Below are 20,644 nucleotides of genomic sequence, written 5' to 3'. Positions count from 1 at the left end.
CCCCCCCCCCCCCAAAAAAAAAGAGATGGAACAACACTGCCCAACTGAGATGAAAAATTAATTGGCCATTTGTTAATGAAAAAGAGAAACATGTTACACTTTTTTTTTCTCCTAAATGTTCATGAAAAGACTGCTGTTAATTGTATTTATTGTTTTGGTTTGTTTTTTTTCCCCTTTTAAAATCAGACAAAAGCAGCTATGACAAGATTTATTATACACTAAAATCTTAGCTCGGAGACCTCCTGGAAAAAAATAGTTTTGGTTAAGCTAAAAATCCCCAGCCCTACAGAAAATGTAGTACTTACTACTAAAGAGTAATTCTTCCAATCCAGCACCCCTGGCCATAAATCCGTGAGAGTGATAATGTGGCCAATACAAACATCCTATATTTCCACTACTAGATATTCAGATAGTCTAGCTTAACCAAGAATGGAAGACAACAGGTAATTTATAGAGATATTTTATTTACATGGGATTTCCTTGGCTGACTATAGGGATGGCAGCATAACAGGTTCAAAAATTCAGAAAGAAATGCTCATTAGCATTATGTGGTTACTCATTTTTTCACAATTCATTCTGAAGTCCATAAAGTAGATAAATAATAAAGGCCATACCGTTTGCTACAGCTGATTTTCAAAACTTATGTATTTAAGTAGGGACTGCATCAGATGAGCGTCAATTAGTAGAAGCACTAACTTTTAATAAATATTTATGCAGTGCCACACCAACTCATCACTAAAAAAAATATTTACACTGGCTTCAAAAGAAATACTGCATCAAGATTTAATATTTAGAACCAGGTAACAACTGTGTCTTGTTGAGGAGAACTATTCAAAGACCACTTACACAAAGAAGCGACAGGCTTGATTTGATTTAGCCTCTTTATTAATAATGTGAAAGAAGGGTCATTATTCAAATCTGCAGCTGTTCTCAAGCACCAGAAGAGAGAGTAAAAGGGGAACACAGGGATCTTGAAAGACTCAAAACTTGGTCCAGAAATAACAAAATTAGATATAACCTTCAAAAATGCTGGCTAATAACTTGAGGACTTCTAATTCAAAGAGAGAGATACTTAAAAGGCAGTAGTGCCAAAAATCAAACCTAAGTATAAAAGTGAGAGAAAATTAATCTAGGGAAAACAAAACAAAACAAAACCAAAACAAAACAAAAAAAAAAGCCCAACAGGTTAGAGAAAGTGAAGAAGAAACTGTTTTTCCCTAGTCTTTGTATGGACTCAGGACTCTAATGGAATCCTTGTCAGAAACACCAAGGTAATGAATGTTAGGAAGAAAGCAAAGTGTGGGATGAAAAGATTTAATTCTTTGCTATATACAAAGAATCAGCTGCAAAATAACAATTTCATTTTGCAGTGCTTTTGAGGAGATTATGGCTGGTAAGATGCCAAAACATCAAACTTCAAAAAGTTGTCAATCCAAAATTTTGTCACAGGCAGAGTAGATCTCCAGTCACTTCATGAGCTAGAGGCAACAAGATTTTAAACCTAGCATTTAGAAGGCTGTCATGTCCATTTAGAATGGATATTACAGTACATGTTCACAAATACTCCTGAAAAGGGATGGTTGTTTTGGTTTGGTTTTTTTCATTCAGCATGGAACAAAAGTACATTACTACAGCTTTTGTGCTCAACCATATGAAAATACATTAAACTTCAATCAAGAAAACATATTTCCTGTAGATGGATATGAACTCAATGAGTTTGTTTCATCAGAAGCATTTGGTCCCAACATGGACATCTGGGTATTTTATGGAATCTCTTAAATTGAAATTAATTTGAACTGGGGCACACCTTCATACTCTGCTGCCAAAAGGCTATACAAGAAGAGCAAAAGCTCTCAGACTCAGTACCTTCCCATCCCAGGTAGTAACATCTGAAACATGTTGGTAACTACCATTTAGCTTTTGGGGCACATTAAAATTCCATAACTAACTATTATGGCAGAAAGAAGTCAGTTTTACCATGCTTTCTTCTTAACACTGCAGATAGCCTTCACTAGTGTAAACACTGTGTAGATATTCCAAAGACAGAGCATATCAGTTTGGTTTTGAGTACATGGCATTTCCTAGATTTAGATGTATGAAACATGTAAACTGCTGTGCTCAAGAGAACTGGGGCAGCATCGGAATGGGTTATTCCAATTACTGATTTTGTTCTGAGCTTCCTGCTCTGCCAGAGGCAATCCTAACTGAGTATCCCCTCTGAGTTAACTCACATCTTACTAATTCCCCATGGTGCTTCCTCATGAGTGCCCTGCTAAGAGACACACAAAACATATCTTTGTTTTAGTATTCTTCTATTTCACTGTGTTTGAACTGCTGAAAGGGAAATCTTGGGTATGTCTCTTGTGCAGAAATCTGGGGTGACAAGTCTCTTAAAGCACAAGAAAAAACTTCAACCTGGAAAAATAAAAAAAAAAAATTAATAAGTCGTCACAGTTAGGGAGTCTTCTGTGAATCTTTGAAGAGCTCCTATGACATTACCTAAGGCCTGATCCTCATTTCTTACACAAACAAAACTCCACAAGCTGTCAATCAGAATTTCGTTTGAGAAGAAACTGCAAGATTAGGCTCTACACAGAAACAAAAACAGCAGCACCAAAGAAAGACTACACACAGCTCTTAGTTTCCAAGAAACCGAAATATTTCAGCTCTACTTCTGATGAATCTGCACCTTTGCAAACACAACAACCTTTGTGATACTTAGGCAAATCTGCCTATTTCTATCACATTGATGAAGAATAGCATTCTCCGTGCCTCCTGGTGCTGTATGATCTCTAAAGAAAAACAAGAGATAGATGAAAATATGCCCTGAAATGCACAAAACATACCCTTTTCAAATATTTAAATCAGAGCAGTATAAAACCATTATAATCCCCCCACCCCTTCTGATCAGCTGGCATATTTCAATACCAGTACTATAATACTTAGAAGAATTTCTTAATTTTATTTAATTTTTTAGGGCTTACTGGGATTTAACATAGGCATATATTTTTATTAGAAACTGTTTCATGATGCCACTTGCAATGCCTCTAAAAGCAAAACACCAACATCAGCAGTTGGAGGACTACCTGTCGTTGTATGGGTCACTTGCTGCTTACAAAGGTGGCTGCTGACATAGGTGGGCTTTTACAGGGAGAAAAAAGCCCCACAGCATGGTGACTTAATCTTAGTAGCCCCTTGAATATCAACCCCAGCACTTCAGAGAGCAGAGGGACTGGATCCCACACACCTCCTCCTGTGAGGGTGACAGAGAGTGAATGGTTAGCTCTGCCAGGAAACATCTTCAGTATCTCAATGCAGAGTAGTATCTCAGGATAAAGTCTAGTTTTACAGGTACAAGACAACTTCATGGTGCCCTAAACATTATGTAGCCAGGTAGCACCTGAGTGGGATGCAATATGGTGAACTGAAGCCCCTGGTGCCAATGATCCATACATTTTTTATAGTGTGATAAAAACATCCTATAAATATAGTCAGCTTTCATTGGAAGAAACAAGATGGTGCAGTGCATTCTCTGCATCACTGAATGAGCACAGATATTTGCTCAGCTAAATCATCTGAACATTGGCATAACTGATGCTAACTTCACCAAAATGTCAATCTGTATGTTAATTCACAGTTACAAAGGTTTACAGGCACATAGTGCCCTCTGCTGATTCACAGCTATGGTACATCACACACACCTTGTTCTCTCAATTTAAAACCCTAGAATTGTCATTATTTAAAGCACAGAAATGGTAAGATGCAGAACTGTGAGAAGGAAAACAAGAAACAGAAAAGCATCACTTCAGGCTGTAACTCTGTACCTGTCTTTGACACTCAGTTTCTCATCTCCTGCCTTGTGGAAAACTACCAAACTACCTTTTTGGTTTGGTTTGTGACGGGTGGGTTTTTTAATCCACAGCATGTAACAAAATGTGGTTTTGGGACTAAGCCTCCTGTGTAATCATGATTTTCAATAAAAGATGGGAATTAACTGGACCAAGCCAAGAGAGGTATATAGGCCTGCTTAGAAACCTGTAAGAGTGTTGGGCTTCATTTAAGTTCCCTTCTTTGAGAAGGGAACTTCTGTTCAGGAGCTCATACACTCAGCTGGATTTCCATACTGACAGATATCCTATAGCTAAAAAGATATATACGTTAGAAAATATAAATGCAGCATAAAAAACCTGGATAACTAGTGGTGCAAAGCTACAATATTAAGACACAACAGAATATCCTCCAGATATCTTTCAATATTTGATATGAGATCATCAGCTGTGAATGTCAGAGTGTTTTGTGAAGTTTTGTCAGCAAAAGTAATTCTATTTTAAGTGTAGCACAGACAGACACAGTGGCTTGAAACATACATCCTGAAAAGGAAAGGAACTCATCATATGTAGATATAAAGTCCATTTTCACTCTGATTCGTCATTCATGCAATCCCTTCAATATGTGTCTTACCCAAAAAAAAAAAAAAAAAAAAAAGAATGAGAAAACCAATGCTGAAGTGATTTAGAAAGTGAAATTGAGGACCTGCTCTGAATTTAAAAGGGAATAAAACTCTTCATTCTAATCAGCTAAGAAAATGATTAACTAAATCTCCTTCCTACAAGAACAGGATGTTTTGGTTTTTTTTTTTTTGGTCACTGAAAAGCATCCAGGTGTTTTATGAAACACATATTTATAGACACTTTGTTTCTAAATACTCCTTGAAACTGGGCCTGCATGTGCTTTCAACACCTAAATTAAACCTGCCAACAAAGTGGACAAAATCAGTAAGAAAACTTTTCAGTATTTCTAGAATTAGTCTTAAGACTAGCCTTCTTCCCCTCCCAAACATGAATAAATAAATGAAATGAAAACAGGAAAAAAAAGGAGTTTCATTTGGGAGAAAGTCATCAAATGAGCATCTGCCCATTGCATAACCAAGCAGACAGGGCACACAGGCTCTCTCATAACTAGAACACTCTATTTAAAGCAGAAGATAATGTTGGATTCACTTGCTTTGTTCCTGAAATACTCCAGGTTATTAAATTTCTTACCTAAAAAAAAATAATAATCGAATCTTACATAAAATGTTGGAGATGCATGAAACCCAGTATGCTCAGCCAGCTGCTCCTATATGGAACACACATTTCTCTAATTCTCTTTTTCTGTAGACCTAAATTAGCTTCTCAAAAGAAACAAAAATTTGTTCTTACAACCAGATGCAATGGAAGCTTTTCTCCCAGCAGCCTGAATTAAACAGGCTAGGTGGAAGCACTGCTCCTTTTCCTTATCTCCTAGGGAACAGACCCTGGGGTCTGGGAGAGCTGAGACTGAGGAAGTTTCTTTCCATTCAGATTTAATTAAGAAACACAGAATTTATTTCCAGTTCATTTTTCTTACTACTTTCATCTTCATGTTACCATTAGGTCACAGCTGCCAGTCTTCCAATCAATCTTCTTGATCAACAAACACTCTTTGCAAGACCTTGTTTTACAGTCCCCTTTGACAGAAATAATTTTGCAGATTTATTGTGCATAATCTTGTTTCTTTTAATCTGCTGTAATACAAATACTATCCATCTTTTATTTTAAAAGTCCTAATTATGAATCTCCTTCTTATAATTACTGCCAAGTGGCTGGCACAAAAAGGGAAAATGGCTCTTTATTTACAGGGCAGGTCCAGTAACACTGAAACAAGCCTTTCCTATATTCCTACCAATGACTGTTCTTCATTTACAGCATAGAGGATACCCCTTGTGAGAACCTGGAATGTGGTTTCACCGACCTCAGCCTATTCAATCCTCAGACTTGCTTTTGAGGCTACCAGCAAGTGTGATTAATGATACAGCATCTTGTTGCATCCTTGTATCTAGAAAGAATTAAAATAAGATAGGTCTGCATTCCAGAGATGTCTTGTGAAACTACCAAGGCCCAGTAGCAATTTAAGCATGTTTTAATTTACTTGGCTTCCTTTTAGAGACACCAGATGCCCAGCTTCTTAAAGATTCAGATGTATACTTCTCAGCTCCCCAAGTTCTAGCTTAAACATTGTCAGCAAAAAGGGGAAAAAACAAAATATGTCATGCCATTTCGCCTTGCTCAAATTGATGGCAACCAAGAGTCTCACAGACTTTTCATTCTCTGACTGCACTCTAATTAAGATACACAAAGAAAAATGAAAGCACTTTTATCTAGTCATTCAAAAATCCATTTAAGCTGTTATGCCCTATGCTACAGACTATGCCAGGAGATAATGCCCTTAGATTTGCAGAGAAGCAGGTCAAAAGCTTAAATAAATCATATTGCTTAGCTTCAGTGCATATATGACTGATATCACCGAAGAAATACCACTAAATTCTGTAATTTTAGATAGAGCAGTCACTTATCCAGCTGCTAATTAAATCCCAATATAACACAACCATCACATTTTTAATTCATGAACAAGACCACAGCAAACTGCATTTTAATAAGCACATAAGTGCTGAAAATGAATGACACCCAAGAGGGCTGTAAGACCTTTTTCTGCAGATCTATCGTAGATCAATATGTAACCTGGAAAAATTAGTGCAGATTTGTGGACCTAGTTAAAGGTACTGCACGTGTAAGACTAAACATTCACCTTCAGTGATGTGCTGCAGGCAGGGTTCACATTAGCATTCTTCCCAGAGATGCCAATTGTATGTACTTGTATGAAAGTGGTGCTAAAATTGAAGGGGGCATGACAGGCATTCAGATACCTCTAGCCAGTGCTGCTGGGAGATGAATGAACGTGAGGGAACTCCATCCTCCTACAGAGAACTTAACTGAGGTAATGAGGTATCGGCAAGTTGTTATCAAGAGCCTGTCTAGTGACTCAGGAGGGAAGGCTTCACGTTTCACCCAGCATTTTAACTTGGAAGACCCCCCTGTGGATGTGCCAAGTGTGCCTTTTGGAGCTAAGGAAACTAGCAGGACTTACCTCAATTAACTGCATGAGGAATGTTTTGGATGCAACACTATGAACATAGCCGGCTACCTAAGCCGGTTGTTAGCACTATCTGCAGTCTGCACTTAGACAACACAGAGATTAAAAGGAATAAGCGTTACTACCACTTTCTAGCAATGATGCTATAATCTGATGAAATTCCAAGATGGATCATGGCACTATCCCATAGAAAATTATAGTGGAAAAAACATCTGTAGAAAAATTACAAGGAGCATCAATGGCAGTGGGGCGATCTACCATTGACTTATTACTATATTTTAAGACACAAGCTTTGTTGGTCGAATGTAGCCAATGAGGAGTCTTGATGCCAGTCTATGGTCCCAGGTTTTTATGGAAGCTCTCCATTAGCGAAAATGGGATAAGAGGATGTTTAGCTGGCACCACAGCAAGACAAAGAGTAGATCACCCTTCATGTATATGAAGGAATCAAGTTCTAAAAAGATGAAATTGGCAAACCAGTCATACAAAGAAACATTTGTTTCACACAGATTTAGCGTAGCAGAGTAAACCAGTTCTGCAGTTATCTTAATTAGCAAAGGAACCTATGTTACATTTGATAACATTGGTAAATTCGTGTTTGAAAAGGCAGGAACTTTCCACAGTATTGGGATGCACAAAAAAAAAAAAAAGTTGATAATTAAATGCTCAAAATAATCTACCTGCTTTCATATTTCAACACTTCTTTCCAGGGCCTGTTACATAGCATAGGTAAAAATCACCTGGACTGTATGTACTTTGGCTTGTTTTTCTAAGCCAAAAGTTGTCATTTTGGTGAGGAAAGCAAACACCATCAGTCAAAATTTGAAATCTACTTATTTAAGGTAGGGTCCTGAATCCTCTCTTAGGCAGCTAAGGAAAAGTCATCTTATTTTAAGGAGTGATTTACATCTGCCTACCAGTCCAACGGGAATACTGGTATAAGATGATGGCTTCTCAGATAGTTCTGCTTTTGCTTCTTAAATCTGGAATTACTAACCTAACTTCAGTCATGCTACTGAAAAGCAATGGTGTTCAGACAGCAATTTGCCCAAATACTACTTGCAGAGCTATACTAATTTTCTCACTAAGGCTGATGAACCAGTATTTACACAAATGAAAAGAACATACTGATCTCCTTTGAAAGACCATGAAAAAGGCTGCTTAACAAGTGGAGGGAAAGAAAAGAAGTGTAGGGCAAGAAATATAATTTTGAGTTTCTGTGAAGATATCACACACAATATAAGTGAAACCGAAAATAATCTCAGAATAGAACCTGACATTAAAAAAGATTAAAGAGGGGAAAAAAACACACAACCCAATCAAGCTGGTAAAGCCTAATTAGCAGAGACCCACCCAGAGATCAGCAAAATGCATTCTTTTCATTTGCTAGTATAAAGAAGCTGCATATATTACTTGTATTAAAAAGCCTCTAAAATGAATTTAATTAACTATGAAAGGCTTGATTTTGCCTTTGGGTATATGTAAAAACAACAGCCAATTTTACAAGATGCACTGTGATGCCCGATTATGTAGCAAGAGAAGAATTAAAACCTTTAGGTTTCTCTGCCTCTCTGGGTTCATAGAATTTTGTGGTCCAGAGTTTAATTGTATTTGGCCACGGTCACAAAGCTTGGGTCAGCGTGTGAATTCAAACTCACACAGTGGCGACAGACCTTTGCCTATTTTGGAGTCTGGTTTGCAAGCTATGACTTGAGACTACCACTTAGATTTCAGGGAGCACAAGAGAGCATTGTCCATTTGCAGGTAAAGCATGGGCAAGCCCCATGGCTGAAAGTGAGAGACCTGTAAGGAATGTATTACAGATACATGAAATGCAAAAGACAAAAGATTATTAAGCTAAATCGGTCACACAGCTATGCATATGTCTGCTACACAGTGCTGTATTTTGACTATTTTAACTTCAACTATGTTAATTCTTTTCCACAGTTGAATAAACACAGAAGAAAAAATAAAAAGGAAGATTAAAAATAAATGAAATTAGGAGATTCAAAGGAGGTTCTACTGTCTGGAATATCTCCTTCCTTTACCACCTGCATGGTTAAAAGGGAGTCCTGCCACACACCTCTCTACCTCCTCTCTTCAGGACCTCTCCTACAGGCAGCCATATTGGGAGCCTGAGGCTGCAAACGATCTGAACCCAACCTGCAGGCTCTTTGCATGCCTTAGGAGCACCTCAGCCAGCAGCTGGGATCTCTCTCCTTGGAGACTTTCAACACTTGACTGGGAACAGCCCCAAGCAACATGATCTAACTATGAGGTAGACGCTGCTCCAAGCCCAGGGTGGAGTAGGAATCTCCAAGGGCAATTTTTTGCATGGCCCTGCATAAGGTATAGTGCCAATCTCACACATGCCTGCCAGCACTCAGACCAATCCATTTGCCTATATCAAATTGCTATGGATGTTCCATCCCCCTGGCATATGTAAGGACATAACTGGTCATCTATGAGCATCTCTCAGTAGGTTTCACCCCAGGCACATGTGTGCTAGAGGAAGTCCAAGCCCTCAACCTTCCTCACAGTTACCCTAGGATCTCTTTCACAGGTGCAGGCATTAATCAAAGTAGCAAACACCCAGTATCTCCAGACTTGGATGGTCTGAATGCCTCCAGGAGCACAGTGGTTTCACCTACCTCTGGATTTCTGGATACAAGTCATATTACTATATAGCTTTCTTGGACTTGTCCCCTAATGCCTTAGTGTCCCAATTCAAGGCCCTTTATACACCCCACGTTCAGGCAAAGCCAAGGCATGCCCCTCCCAGCCTGGGATGCCAGCAAGTCCTATGAGTGCTGGGTAGAGAGGAAAGCTGAGAGCCTTGACTCCCACCAGCACTCACCATCCTGGGCTAAAATGTATCCACAGATAATGGAAAAAAGCCGAGTGCAACCTCTGGCAACTCATACAGTAAGACCCGTGGTCAAGGGAAGGACAGACTGTCCTTTGCAGGAGCCCAAACTTCTGTACCATTCTCCATTTTCCTCACTGTAAAAGCCTACTGCAAAACAAAATACTATTTCAACCAGCACAGTAATATCAAGTAATCCCCACAAGCTGGTTCCTAGAGATCCTAAAAGAAAGTGAGGTCTGGCTTACCCAGCAAGCAGCTTGACTGGCTGCTGACAATAAAATCAGGCCCATATGTGAGCTTCACCTTTGGCTTCAGTGACTTCTGACAGCATTTTGGATTGCCCCCATGCTAGGATAGTAAGGTTGTACTGAAAGCTGGTCACGCTGACTGGTTGTATCAATTGTCTTCTACCATTAAGGTTTTTCCTCATGGCATGACCTCCTATTGCTACTGAGAAGACCCTGAAGGCTAAATAGTGTGAACGAGCAGAAAATATGGCTTTGAGGATGGTACCAAAGGTGTACAAAACAGAACAGTGTGGATGTACCACATCCACATATGGTTCTACCACAGCAGAAGTAATTGTGGACAGTCAGCATAGCAAACCACTTTGAGATTACCTTTTTATAATACTAGAGTGGAAAAAATATGGGAAAACATATGACAACATCTTTTCTCTATCGCTATTTTCATATCTGTCAATGTTTTCTTTAACCTTTGATCTAACACCAACTATTATCTGGCAAATATTTTGCCAGTCATTGCACAATGGCTTTCCATAAGCATATAATGAAACTCAATGTTAATTTACTCAGGACTAACTTAGAAAGTTTCCCTTCTGTGGGACTGCAACACTGCTTTCTATCAGTAAAGGAGAAAGGATGCTGTTTTGGAGAAGGTACACTAACTAATACTGAGAATACGTGGGCTTTTTGAGAGCTCTGCCATAACTGTCCTGTTTCAGATCGTGAACAGATAGTTTAGCTCTGCCTCCACAAGACTGACTGCCTCCCATAGCCTTTTGCAATTACTATTACACTATCTTTTCCTACTCTGCATGACACTCCCCATCAGCAAAAACAGATTTAATCTCTCATGTTTCTTTCAGTCAGGATAGTAATCGTCACTGGTTTAGGAAGCCCACCCTGAGAAACTTTCAGCTTGATTGAAGACACTTTCAGGACTTCTGAAAGGGACTTTCAGAAACCTCAGACAGTATATTTGAGAGCTGACCTGTACACAAGAGTCCCAGTTGTTCATACTTTTCATAAACAGTGAATATTTTTGAAAGCTTTTAACTAAGAGCTCAGACCTGAACCAAGGCATCAGCAACAGGAACAAACAGGGTACACACACATAGATGTGCACGCATATAGTAATCTGTATGAGTTCTTCATTACCAACATAGAGTCATAGAATAGTTTGGGTTGGAAAGGACCTTCAAAGGTCATCTAGTCCAACCCCCCTGCAATAAGCAGAGACATCTTCATGTAGATCAGGTTATCCAGAACCACATCCGGCCTGGCCTTGAATGTCTTCAGGGATAGTGCATCTACCACTTCTCTGGGCAACCTGTGCCAGTATTTTACCACCCTCATTGTAAATAATTTTTTTGATGCATACTTAAATATGTATGCTCCACTGTAGCATGGATGGAAGGCAATGAGAAGGGAGATCACTACAAGTTGCCTGTTTTCAGCAGCATGCCTGAGAGCATCTTACCTTGACATGATGTATGAGGTGCTCCACTTCATTCACTTTATACGTTTCTATTCCTAACTCTTTAGATAATCGCAGGAGACGATTTTGTGTTGGTCCCACATAAGCTCCTCCAAGGTCCACATATTTAACTTGCTTATTCTAGTTTATCACATACAACACATAAGAGGGAAAAAAAAGGGGGGGAAGGATTAAAAAAAAAAAAAAAAAAGAAAAGAAAAGAAAAAGATAAGCCCTTTGTAAATAGCACACAAGTTAAAAGAGCAATCCAGATAAATTCTTTAAATTAAAACACTACCAGAGCATGTTGGCAAGATTCCTTTCCCATGGAAAACTTCAATCCCTTGGTAGATTTCTGGTGTGGCAATAACTGAGAATCTTGGGTAAGGAGTTCATAACCATCTTAGCTGTGCTGTTGTTACATTACAGCCTTAACAAGCATGAGAGGAAAGAGTCTGACAGGCAGAGAAAGAACAGGATTGGAGAAATCTGTGCAGTTCCTACTCAGTCAGGCATCACACCAACAACTAGTTCAAAACAGACTGTACTAGGAAGTAGCACAGGTAAGATTTTCTAATGAGCAGAAAGGAAGGAGGTCTTCCACGTCAAAGTAGGGCAGAAAGTAAAGGAGTGAAGTAAGACATGCCAGTACTAGTTCCCAGCCACCCTTGCTGTTCCTCTAGCTGACATGATGCCTCACATTGCTTATTATGATTCTGCTGAAGGCTCTTCATGGTGTGGTTGGCCTTAAGGGTGTTTTTTTCACAGAGATTTCTCCAGTGCCTCTCTCTGGCAAATTATTTTTAAATTTAGCTAATCATGTTCTCTTTCCCAGAGGAAAGAACTGATGACTCCAGAGCTTGCAAGTCACATGGAAGTATTCTGTCCCAGTGCCAGTCTGACCATCATTCCCTACTCTTGCTAGTACAACATCAGGAAATTTCCCACCTGCTAGTGCTCTAGAAATTTTCCCTCAAGTAGGTCCTCTAGCTCTAAAGACAAATGAATACATTTATGTACACTACTCATATAGTATACTATACTATACTATACATATACATACATCTATATGTGTATACTATACATGTATATGCTATCTACTATATGTATTTATATGTAACATAAATGGGTTTGGAGATAATTACCCTTACAGTGAAAGTTCTTCCACCAACCCTGTCATTGGCTTCCAGCAACACCACATTCAAGCCTGACTCAGTCAGCAGTTTGGCTGCTGAGAGACCTAAAAGATAAAAGGAAAATCAATTAGACAATACTTCTGTACATGCACCCCATGGTTTTTGTTACTTTACATGTAAACTCACATAACTATCCATCCAAAACCTGAATTTTTTATTCAAACACTTTGCCAGGAGATGAGATGGAGGTGAAATAACAAAATAAAACCAAAACAAAAAACCAAAAAACAAAACAAAAAAAACAACCCAACCAACCAACCAACAAAATTAAACACACCACCCCCCCAAAAAAAAACCCCACCACCCAACAAACAAAAAATCCCAAACAAAACCAAACCAAATCAAAACAATAATCATGAAATGGAACCAAAGCCACATATTAAACCAGTTTGTGGTCAAATTTTACATGTGCTAAGCACCTTTTACACCACATGCTCAGTGGTTCTCATGCATAAGCCAGAACTTGTGATGATAGTCATCCAGTCAGGTGAGAGCTTGGCTGCATTTTTTCTTTTCTAACTTTCTGTTTACTAACATCAACACATCATCTTTTATAACCCCAATTAAAAAAAAAAAAAAGGAAGAAGTAAAGTTTTATTGGGACTGTCCTAAATTTCAAAAGTTTTCCTGAAGCTTGTTGTACGTGTCTGCTTTCCAGCTCTGAATATTTTGTACATTAGCAAAGTTTCCACACAGTCAGGTCACAGATTTCTTTTCCTGAAGAGCACAGGGTCTGATTCAGAAAAGATATAATATGACCTTACCTGTGGCAACAAGAAGAAAAAATATGGATAAGTCTACCTCAAAAAACTATTTCATTCCTCAGCCACTTCATACACCTTTATCTCCATTTTGCAATTCTTGAAGCTGAGACACCAAGAGAGGGAACACTGGGAATATAGGAGGGAACATCTGATTTTGGTTCTGATGCCATAAATCCTCATAATTGCAGAGGAAAATATTAGCATCAGGTCCTGCAGCAAGTGTGTCAAGAGACTATTGGAATGAAGGGAACTAGAAATGGAAGGAATACAGCATGCAACCTCTCAACTTCTTAAGATCATCTCTGCCTTTTACTCCAACACACAAACTGAGATTTGAATAAACTGAGGTTCTTTCTTTGGCCACATGTGAGTGATTTTCTAGTGGGACGACAAGAGTTATATTCTAGGGAGCTGCATCATCCTCTTGGACTGATAGGATGTGTTGAATACAGTTCAGCACAAAGCAGGCTAGAAGCCACACTCACACATCGTAACTTAGCTATCCTTTCTGTCTCTCTGCATAGTCACCATCAGAAGCAATCAGTTTCCATTCTGTGTCTTAGTGCATGTAGTTTTTGAGAAGGAGCAGTCCAAGCAGATTGTTTCAAGCACAAGGCAGCCATGAAAGAAATAGCAAAAGTACTGGCAAGAAAAACAGATGGCCAAAGCTAGCATGGCAGGATTGAAAGAAATGATAGTGAAATAAAAAGAGCAGCCCTGGATAGAGAAAGAGTTTTAATGAGAGCTACTAAAGGTGATGACCAGGATGTTTTGTAGCAACTAGTGGCTTAGGAGTAGAAGAACCAGGTCTTGTTCCCAGCACTGCAGTGAACCTGCCGCACTGTGCTGGTTCAATCACTTAAGCTCTTACTTTTTTTTCCCCTCATCTGTAAAAAAAGAGACAACAGATGTACACCTATTTATGTAAAGAATTCCACATTTTCTGAAGAAAAGCAGCAGATGTTTCCATTAAAAGATCAACTGTCCTGATTTTATTTCTAGCTTCAAGGGTTTATTTATCCTGGGTTTTCACATAAGTGTTAGTGAGAAAACCAGTAATGACACTGATAAAGGTCTTTCAATACTTCCTGATTGAGGAAATTACAATGCAAAAACATCTGGCTGGATCAATGGCCTTGACTACACTCACAAACATTTGAAGGTACCAAGGAAGAGAAAAATACAGCGAACAGTCATGTTACGAAAAACCAGACCACCCCTTCAAACAACCTGCAAAAAGAAATTGGCTCCTGAAAGAAAATTACGAAATATAAACTAAGAAAACTAAGTAAATATAAACTAAATATAAATGTAAACTCCTAAATAAATATAGCTTACCAGTTAAAGGAAAATAAATAATAATTGAAAAGAAAATTATTTTTAAAAAAGACAAATATTTCATCAGTTGGGAGAAGATCAATAGTAGTTATTAATGAATCACAGAATGAATACGTAATCTGAAAGGTGTTGTCACTGCAGGTTTCCATTGGCTTATCATGCTAACAGGTATTGACTAACCAATTAATAGTATTCAGTTACCAACACTGATTAAGGAATATGAGATTTGACTTTCTTTATTAAAACCTAATGAATAAACATTTCTGTACAGTTAGGAACAAAGGCAGTTTATTCCCAGGAGCTGAATAAACAGAGAAGCTTATGAAAGGATAACTCCAGACGCAGACGAAATGCAGCCGATGCTCAGTGGTCACCACAGATACCATCTCCTTGTTTTCTTATGTACCTTTCATCCACCTTATTGCATCTACCTACTATTTACTCCGTACAGTTTACTGTGGGGCAGGTGACACCTTCCCCACCCTACACCCCCACCCCAAAGATTCACAGATGTACCTGTCAGAGATGGATAACAGTTTACTCTTTCCTGATGCAAATACATAAAAATCCAACCAAGTGTTGAGAGGAGGATCAGGTTCATTAATATCTCGCTGCCTCATGCCAATTCTCTAGCAGATCAGATCTCTTTAGGCAGAAAGATGTGTCCTTAGAGCATAACTCCATAGCAAAAGTTGCAATCTAGAGGGTTCCCAACCTAAGCACCACCTGACCACTTCTTTTCAATGGCTGGTAGTCCATCTCCTTCTCTCACCTACATGACAGCTCTGTTCTGGTCCAAAGTTTTCTGAAGAAATTACACAGATTATTGCTGACAAAGGTGGAGAATACAGCCAACCTCTAGCTCCTCCTCTCCCTCACTACAAACACGTAACTGGAGGAAAAGGTGGATTAAGGGAAGGCAGAGGTCCAATGGGGTCAGATGGCCCAGTGAAGGACCAGATTATGTCTCAAAGCACACACAGCACAGGATAAGGAAAGACTGCAATATTGACAGGTGGGAATGTAGCTAGTTTGGGTATCTCACACATTTGGAATCACAGTACTGCCACATCACCCTGTATCTGTTCCCTGGAGTTGGACTCAAGACTCCAAATGGGCTCTCAGATAAACAATGCCAGAGGACTAGATGCTGTGGAGAGAAAGCTCGAGCTGAAGTGGCACAAAGACATATAGGGCACCAGGAACAGTAACAACATATTAAAATGGAAATGAATGCTAGCACATGAATATTGGTGCACTAGCTTGAGGTCTGCTTTTCAGAAACAAAACACTGCTGCAAGAAACTCCCACAAATCACCACCTCTTTTTTGGCAAAGGTCAGACTGGCCTCTCTGTACTTAATACTCCAATTGTCATACACAGAGCATGCACGAAGCCTGAGAAGCAAAGTCTAGAAAAATCTTTCGTACATGATGTAAGATCTCCTTTTCAGAGGTTTAACCCTTCACAAGTTTCATATTTCAGCACTGCCTCTGGCTTACCTCTCACTCTCTTGCGCAGCACTTACCAAAAGGTATGTCTTTAATATTGTCCCATTCCTCACAAGTGAGGTAAACAGCCACATTCAAATATAAAGTTCATTCAAAAAACATGACTGATGCATATTTCCTGCACAATGTTTTGTCACCCAGTGGCAGCTTCCCGTCCTCCCCAGGAGCATTTCAACAGATTCAGATCTAAATTCCAATCACTTTTGCCACCACTTTACAGAGGACAGTAACTGGGTCCAGTTTCCACTGTAGGTCAGCTTTCTTCAAGGGCCAACAGAGAGGCATATATATGCATATAAATATATATATATAGGCAGATAATTAATGCAAACAGAGAATCACAGATGATAAGTCTTATTTGAAGCCCCAGACTGAAAATACCATTGTGCTTAGAGGATGTTTAACCAGGCAAGCCTTCATCTGTTACCATGGCAACCCAGTACCCAGCTGCAGTCACTCAGAGATGCTGGTGGGAGATTACCTACCCCAGAATTGTATAATGCAAGTTCAAGCCATGAAAATCAGTTTTCCATTGTGCAGCATTCTGCACGCACACAAATCTTACCTGAACGTAATAATTACAATAATGATTTCACCTTCAGTTCCAACTTACTTCTTTCTGTTTGGTATCTCTGTGCCTGCTAAACATCCTAAATTGCACCATTTGATTAAGCAGCTTCATTGCAACCTCACTTCCTACCATTAACAGCTTTCTTATCGTAAGAGAACAAATAATTCAGATTTTAAATTTTTTTTTTAAGGGAAAAATCTTAAATTTCTGTGCCAAGGCAAAATCCAAACTCACATTTGAATTGACAAATGTGACAAGAGTCACGTTTTTCATCTGACTCCCATGTATTATGGTCTACAATGAAGCCCTCCAACCAAACACATCTATCTAAAAAAACAACGTTTTAAAGTAAATTTTTAAAAATCTGATTGAGATTTTGTAACACCAGTCTGATTCTGCCTGGAATCAGCAAATTTACTGAAGTACCCTTTTAACCTTAGCATTTCCACAGAAATTTCTCTAGAAAGGACACAATTGGAAGTTGCATCTCCCATATGTCTCTAAACAATTCTTGTGCCTTCTTCCATCTAGGTTTGCTTTTGTTTGCTTGTTTTTTCATATAATATTTCTGTCATTCTCTGGATGGCTAGGTAACCTGGAATTCCTACAGTTCCCAATGTAATTTCTCTGTATTATTCATTACTTTATCATATTCCCCCATATTTATTACCTCCCTTCTAAGAACAAAAGAAAAATTCTCTGACATACGTAATCATAAAAACCACCTACAAATTCTAAATTAATACATGGGGGGAGCAAAGAAAGAGCCTCTAAGCTACTAGCACTCATTTAACATCTTCTAAGACGGCTGTCAAAAATTTTTTTATTTTACAACCTTAAATTTTTTTCTCCCCAACTAAAATTCCATGTTGAACAAGAAGAAAGGCCTCCATCATACTGTATTAACTTGCAGATCTTCCTGCAGAACTTACATGTCTCACACCTGGATTTCCTCAGATGCATGAAATTTGCTGGTATTTACTTCTCCTCTTCTTTATTTATTTTTTTTTTTTACACTAAAGAGGTGTTTATCCCAGGGGAGTTTTAGTGTTTGTAACATATGCCAGGCAGTGGGGTTCTGCATACAAACATTGGCTCTACATGTACATTAGAAACATCCAACCCTTGAAAGAGGTACAGAACTGATTTTTACTTTCCTTGTGCCTTCACAACTTGGATGAGCATGTGTGAACAAGCTCTGCACTAGCTCGGTTAACTGCTGACAGCATCCATCTTGATATCATGTGTTTAAGCAGGAGCTAACACCTTGTTTTCTCAGTGTATTTGCAAGAGCAGCAGCTGCACTGCCAGTCATCCTCCAGGCAGCCAGCAATGTCTGCATGAGAAGTGGCTGCTGTACCACACCTGGTAAATAAAGCCAAAACTGACAAGCTTCTTGAGGACTTCCTTGCTCTCAACCTGTTCAGTCACATCTAAATCACTGTCTGCAGAGACATCACGTAACAGTCTTCTCTTACCTGAGCAGTGAGCAGAACAGCCTGCAGCACTGGAGTCTGAGTCTGACCACTGCAATGGGTTCAGGGCAGTAAACAAACATAGCACAAGGCTCAACAGGAAGGTCTGTCACAAAATGAAGCCTGGAAATGGCATATACTTAGCCTACCGAACAAGCACAGTTTTCTGCCCTGGGGTTAATGGAGAAATTGTGGCATGTAAAAATGTTTCACAAGACTGATAGCAAGAAAAGGAAACATACCATAATTCATTATATGCAAACAACTAAGGGTTACATTCAGGGTCACTGAGGTAAATGAAATCAAGTATTTCTTAACATAGTTATTCAAAAATATTAGTCGAACCGCCTTTGCTCATGGACTTTTAACATCTTGAAGCAGTACCTTAGAAATCGCAAGATTCTTCTTGATCTTAGTCTCATTTTGACCGAAGGGATCAGGAATTTAATTTCTTAATGAAAGCGACAAGTCTCACAAAGATCACAAAACCTGAAGTAGCCGAAATGTTAAAAAAACACCAGCACATCTGCCTAAAACCACATAAAGTTACAGAAGCTGCTATTGCTGGGGGATCACATGTGAAACAACTTCCCCCGCTATTAGATGTCTTCCTACAGTAACCCTTACCTATCATCTCTGACGCTTAGAAATACATGCAAAATGCGTACAGCAAATAAATGAGCTTGGCCAAACTGCTGAACTGTACCTAGTGAAACAAACCCATCTGTCTTAACACTGCAGAACTTTTGAGGAAAACCCCTTTGTTAGTGGTCAACACAGTTGCATTGTTTGACCCAGAGAAATAAGAAGAAATGAAGAGGAATATGCCTCAAGCAGTTGAGGTAGATTGTGGAGGAAGCAGAAAAAACACTTTAACCAGGAATATTCTCTGGATAAGTTCCTAGCATCTAAAAAATAGATAAGTTAATGGAAGAATCCTCGTTGATGTTGCTTATGCCAAATTACTTTAAAATTCAAATAAAAACCCTCCTTGTTCATACTCAGTGTTCTCTGAACTCCTTTTAAGAGTTATCACAAAACCATCTAGTTAGTTCAATGCCATTAGCGTAATACAGTTTACATTCTGTTGTGACACTGAAGGGATGGAGGGCAGAATCGAACAAAAGACTTGTTACTATCTTGCAGCTAAGCAGCTATTTTGCACGGGTGTGTTTTCTTCTTCAAGTCTTCCATGGTTTCTTTATTGCATTACTGTGCTAGAAACTGCAATTTAATAGCACTGGTTTTGTTTGTGTTGCTCTAATGAACACAATCCGATTACTGCTCTGCCACTGAGAGATTGAACCTGGCACTGGTCACCTTTACCTCTGTCACTCATCATTAGCCAGGTAAGATGTTTTAATTGAAACAATGTCTTAAGACAATAATGCCTGTAAGGCATTATAGATAAGGATTGTAAGCAAAATAAAAACCAAAACGGTAACAAAAAAGCAAAATCAACATTTGCTCAGGATCTGGGTGAGTTAAGGTGGTATAGGCATTTTTTGTAACTTTCTTCACATTATGGAAAAGTCAAGGGATTTTGTTCTGGAGAACAATACTATCCCTTCAAAAATTGAAGGGACGTGCTCAGGAGTTATAATGGGAGCACTAGAACAGAGATAGCTAATTGCACATTGCCTGAAAGTCCATTCACATCAGGCTGGCACACTGCTATCAAAAATAGCAAACATGAACAATAGTTAATATTCCTGCTTCATTGCTTTCTTAGTCCTCTGCAAAACAAGGTACACAGCATCAAGACTGCTCCAAGATTTGTCTAGGTGACAATACTTTTTAAAAGCAAAGGACTACAAGAACAAGATAGTGCAAACCAACAATACCTTTTATTAATTTAGCCCTTCACCTACAGCTGTATGCTTTCAGGGTTAAGGTAATCTTAACTTCTATAATTTGGGCCACCGTTACAAAGGTACTTTACATATCTGACTCAGTCTCATGGAAGAAAGACAAAAATACAGTTCAGAACCTAAAAACATGGTAGAGCTGGGTTCTTCGTTATTCTCACTGTCTTACTTTCATGTGCTGAACAGTACAGCGAAATGTAGCAAAGTAACTCTTTTTTGATGCAAGTTTTGACCATGGAGGAAGAGACTCTCTCTTCCTAAGCTGTATCACCATGTAGCAATGAATGTAAACTATCACTCACCTACAACATTAGAGAACTTAAAAAAATTATAAACTAATAAAATTAGTTTCAGAAGCTCCAAGGATCAAAAGAAGACATAT

General features: G+C 38.8%; 1 protein-coding gene across 1 annotated transcript in view; it reads right to left on the bottom strand.

The window, feature by feature from the left end:
* Positions 1-12,779, bottom strand: part of LOC104410004 (amine oxidase [flavin-containing] B-like) — a gene marked incomplete at its 5' end in the record, with an annotated part of 32,342 nt that extends 19,563 nt beyond the window's left edge. Inside the window, 2 exons of the mRNA XM_010020058.1 lie at positions 11,543-11,680; positions 12,685-12,779. Of these exons, the coding sequence (XP_010018360.1) occupies positions 11,543-11,680; positions 12,685-12,779 (233 nt within the window). The remainder of the gene's footprint in view (positions 1-11,542; positions 11,681-12,684) is intronic.
* Positions 12,780-20,644: the final 7,865 nt, after the last annotated feature.

This window comes from Nestor notabilis, unplaced genomic scaffold (assembly GCF_000696875.1).
Source record: "Nestor notabilis isolate BGI_N333 unplaced genomic scaffold, ASM69687v1 scaffold9840, whole genome shotgun sequence".
NCBI lineage: Eukaryota > Metazoa > Chordata > Aves > Psittaciformes > Psittacidae > Nestor > Nestor notabilis.
The sequence above is the reverse complement of the archived record's forward strand: the minus strand, read 5'-3'. Positions and strand labels throughout refer to the sequence as shown.